This window comes from Rattus rattus, chromosome 3, assembly GCF_011064425.1.
Source record: "Rattus rattus isolate New Zealand chromosome 3, Rrattus_CSIRO_v1, whole genome shotgun sequence".
In the NCBI taxonomy this organism is placed as follows: domain Eukaryota; kingdom Metazoa; phylum Chordata; class Mammalia; order Rodentia; family Muridae; genus Rattus; species Rattus rattus.
The window spans coordinates 37,163,380-37,166,086 of record NC_046156.1 but is presented as its reverse complement, the minus strand read 5'-3'; the positions used below and the strand labels follow the sequence as shown (position 1 = coordinate 37,166,086).

The 2,707-nt window shown below is 43.2% G+C and overlaps 1 protein-coding gene across 1 annotated transcript; it reads left to right on the top strand.

Annotated features, from left to right (window-relative positions):
• Nucleotides 1-641: 641 nt before the first annotated feature.
• On the top strand, nucleotides 642-1,649 carry LOC116895334 (glyceraldehyde-3-phosphate dehydrogenase-like). The gene has a single exon (XM_032896642.1). The coding sequence runs from the start codon at nucleotides 654-656 to the stop codon at nucleotides 1,647-1,649; it is 996 nt and encodes a 331-aa protein (XP_032752533.1). The 5' UTR covers nucleotides 642-653.
• Nucleotides 1,650-2,707: the final 1,058 nt, after the last annotated feature.

Genomic DNA, 2,707 nt, shown 5'->3' with positions numbered 1-2,707 from the left:
CCATAGGATGACCCATAGCCCTGCTAGCTACATGACAGAATTACTACAGTTATCCGTATCCAGACTTGAGATTTAGGAATAGTCCGTATTATTAGTAAAATTTGTTCAAAATTTTTTATTCAGATCATTGAAGAGGACCAGACTGTAATAAAGAGAAACAGCAGAGTTGTGGTGGAGGATTTAGCCCCAAACACCAGACAGAGAAAAATCAAGATCCCAGCCTTGTTATGACCTGGTCCTATCCCAAACATTTTAAATATCTCTGCTGGAAGAAGAAAGATGACTTGAACAACAAAGAAATAAAAACTCAACCAACAAACTAACTGCAGGTGCACAAATCACAATGCAGAATAAAAAAAAATAAGAGGAATCAAAATAACACATCTCATCTAAAAAAATTACAAATACTCCAGTAATGACCAATGACCCTGAAAATTACCTGGAAGAACTCCCAGAGTAATAACTCAAAAGAATGATGTTAATTATGGTCAAACAGCTCAAATAATACAAAGAGACCAGGGAGATAAGGAAGCCAATCCTAGGCATGAAAATAGGGTTTGAATGTTTTAAGGAAACTCAAGGCTCTCTGCTTCTCCCTGTTCCAGAGACAGCCACATCTTCTCATGCAGTGACAACCTCGTCCAGTAGACAAGATGGTGAAGGTCAGCGTGAACGGATTTGGCCATATTGGGTGCCTGGTTACCAGGGCCGCCTTCTCCTCTGCCTCTGGCAAAGTGGAGATTGTTTCCATCAACGACCCCTTCATTGACCTCAACTACATGGTCTACATGTTCCAGTATGATTTTACCCATGGAAAATTCAATGGCACAGTCAAGGCTGAGAATGGGAAACTTGTCATCAACGGGAAGCCCATCACCGTCTTCCAGGAGCGAGATCCCGCTAACATCATGTGGGGTGATGCTGGTGCTGACTATGTCGTGGAGTCTACTGGCGTCTTCACCACCATGGAGAAGGCTGGGGCTCACTTGAAGGTTGGGGCCGAAAGGGTCATCATCTCCACCCTTTCAGCCGATGCCCCCATGTTTGTGATGGGGGTGAGCCATGAGAAATATGACAACTCACTCAAGATTGTCAGTAATGCATCCTGCACCACCCACTGCTTAACCCCCCTGGCCAAAGTCATCCATGACATCTTTGGCATTGTGGGAGGGCTCATGACCACAGTCCATGCCATCACTGCCACTCAGAAGACTGTGGATTGTCTCTCTGGAAAGCTGTGGTGTGATGATCATGGGGTAGCCCAGAACATCATCCCTGCATCCACTGGTGCTGCCAAGGCTGTGGGCAAGGTCATCCCAGAGCTGAGAGGGAAGTTCACTAGCACGGCATTCGGTGTTCCTACCCCCAGTGTATCCGTTGCGGATCTGACATGCCGCCTGGAGAAACCTGCCAAGTGTGATAACATCAAGAAGGTGGTGAAACAGGCATCTGAGGGCCCATTAAAGGGCATCCTGGGCTACACTGAGGACCAGGATTTCAACGGCAGCTCCCACTCTTCCATCTTTGATGCTGGGGCTGGCATTGTTCTCGATGACAACTTTGTAAAGCTCATTTCCTGGTATGACAGTGAATACGGCTACAGCAACAGGGTGGTGGACCTCATGGTCTACACGGCCTCCAAGGAGTAAGAAACCCTGGACCACCCACTTCAGCCCAGCAAGGACTCTGAGAGCAAGTGAGAGGCCCTCAGTTGCTGAGGAGTCCCCATCCCAACTCAGCCCCCAACACTGAGCATCTCTCTCACAATTTCATCTCAGACCTCCATATTAACAGAAGGATCTTAGGGAACTTTCCATACTCTCTTGAATACCATCAATAAAGTTGGCTGCACCCCCTTCCCCAAAAAAAGAAAACCCAAATTGTAATAATGCTGGAAAGGAATACCTCAAGAAGGCAGTTTAAAACCTCAGTGGAAACCTCACTAATAGAATAGCTCATGTCAAAAATGGAAAGTCAGGGTTGGAAGACAAAGTAGAAGAATTTGGTACACAATGAAATGACCTAACTTTGGAATTATGGGTATAGAAAAGAAGAAAACCATACCAAAGGTATTAAAAATAACTCAGTAAAACATTTTTCAAACCTGAGAGTCCATATATAGGAGAATGAAACCAGACTTATCTCTCATTTCTGCAAAAAAAAAACAAAAAAAAAAAAAAAAATAACAAAAAAAAAAAACTCCAAATAGATTTAAATTCTCATTCAAGACTTGAAACTCTAGAACTGCTACCACACACACACACACACACACACACACACACAGCAGACAGCACACTGAAGCACATAGGCACAAAGACTTTCTGAATAGGACTCCATCTGCTCATAAATTAAGCTCAACATTTGACAAACGGGACCTACTCAAAGTAAAAAAGTCTCAGTATAGCAGAAGGAACAATCAATGGAGTGAAGAGACAGCCTACAGAATGGGAGAATATCATTGTCACCTATATACATCTCTCAGAGGATTAATATCTAGGACATACAAAGAACTCAAAAAGCAAAGCATCAAGAAAGCCGACAAGTCCTACTCAAAAGCAGGCTGCAGAGCTGAACAGAGGTCTCAAAAAACGTTTGTAAATATCTAACAAACATTTAAAAAGAATGCTCAACATTATTAGCTACTGGTGAAATGCAAGTTAAAAATGCATTGAAATTCTCTCTCTTACCCTAATAAGAATGGCTATCA

Bases quoted from the DNA above. Each gene is read 5' to 3' on its own strand.
- LOC116895334 (XM_032896642.1), top strand. From the start codon at position 654: ATGGTGAAGGTCAGCGTGAACGGATTTGGCCATATTGGGTGCCTGGTT.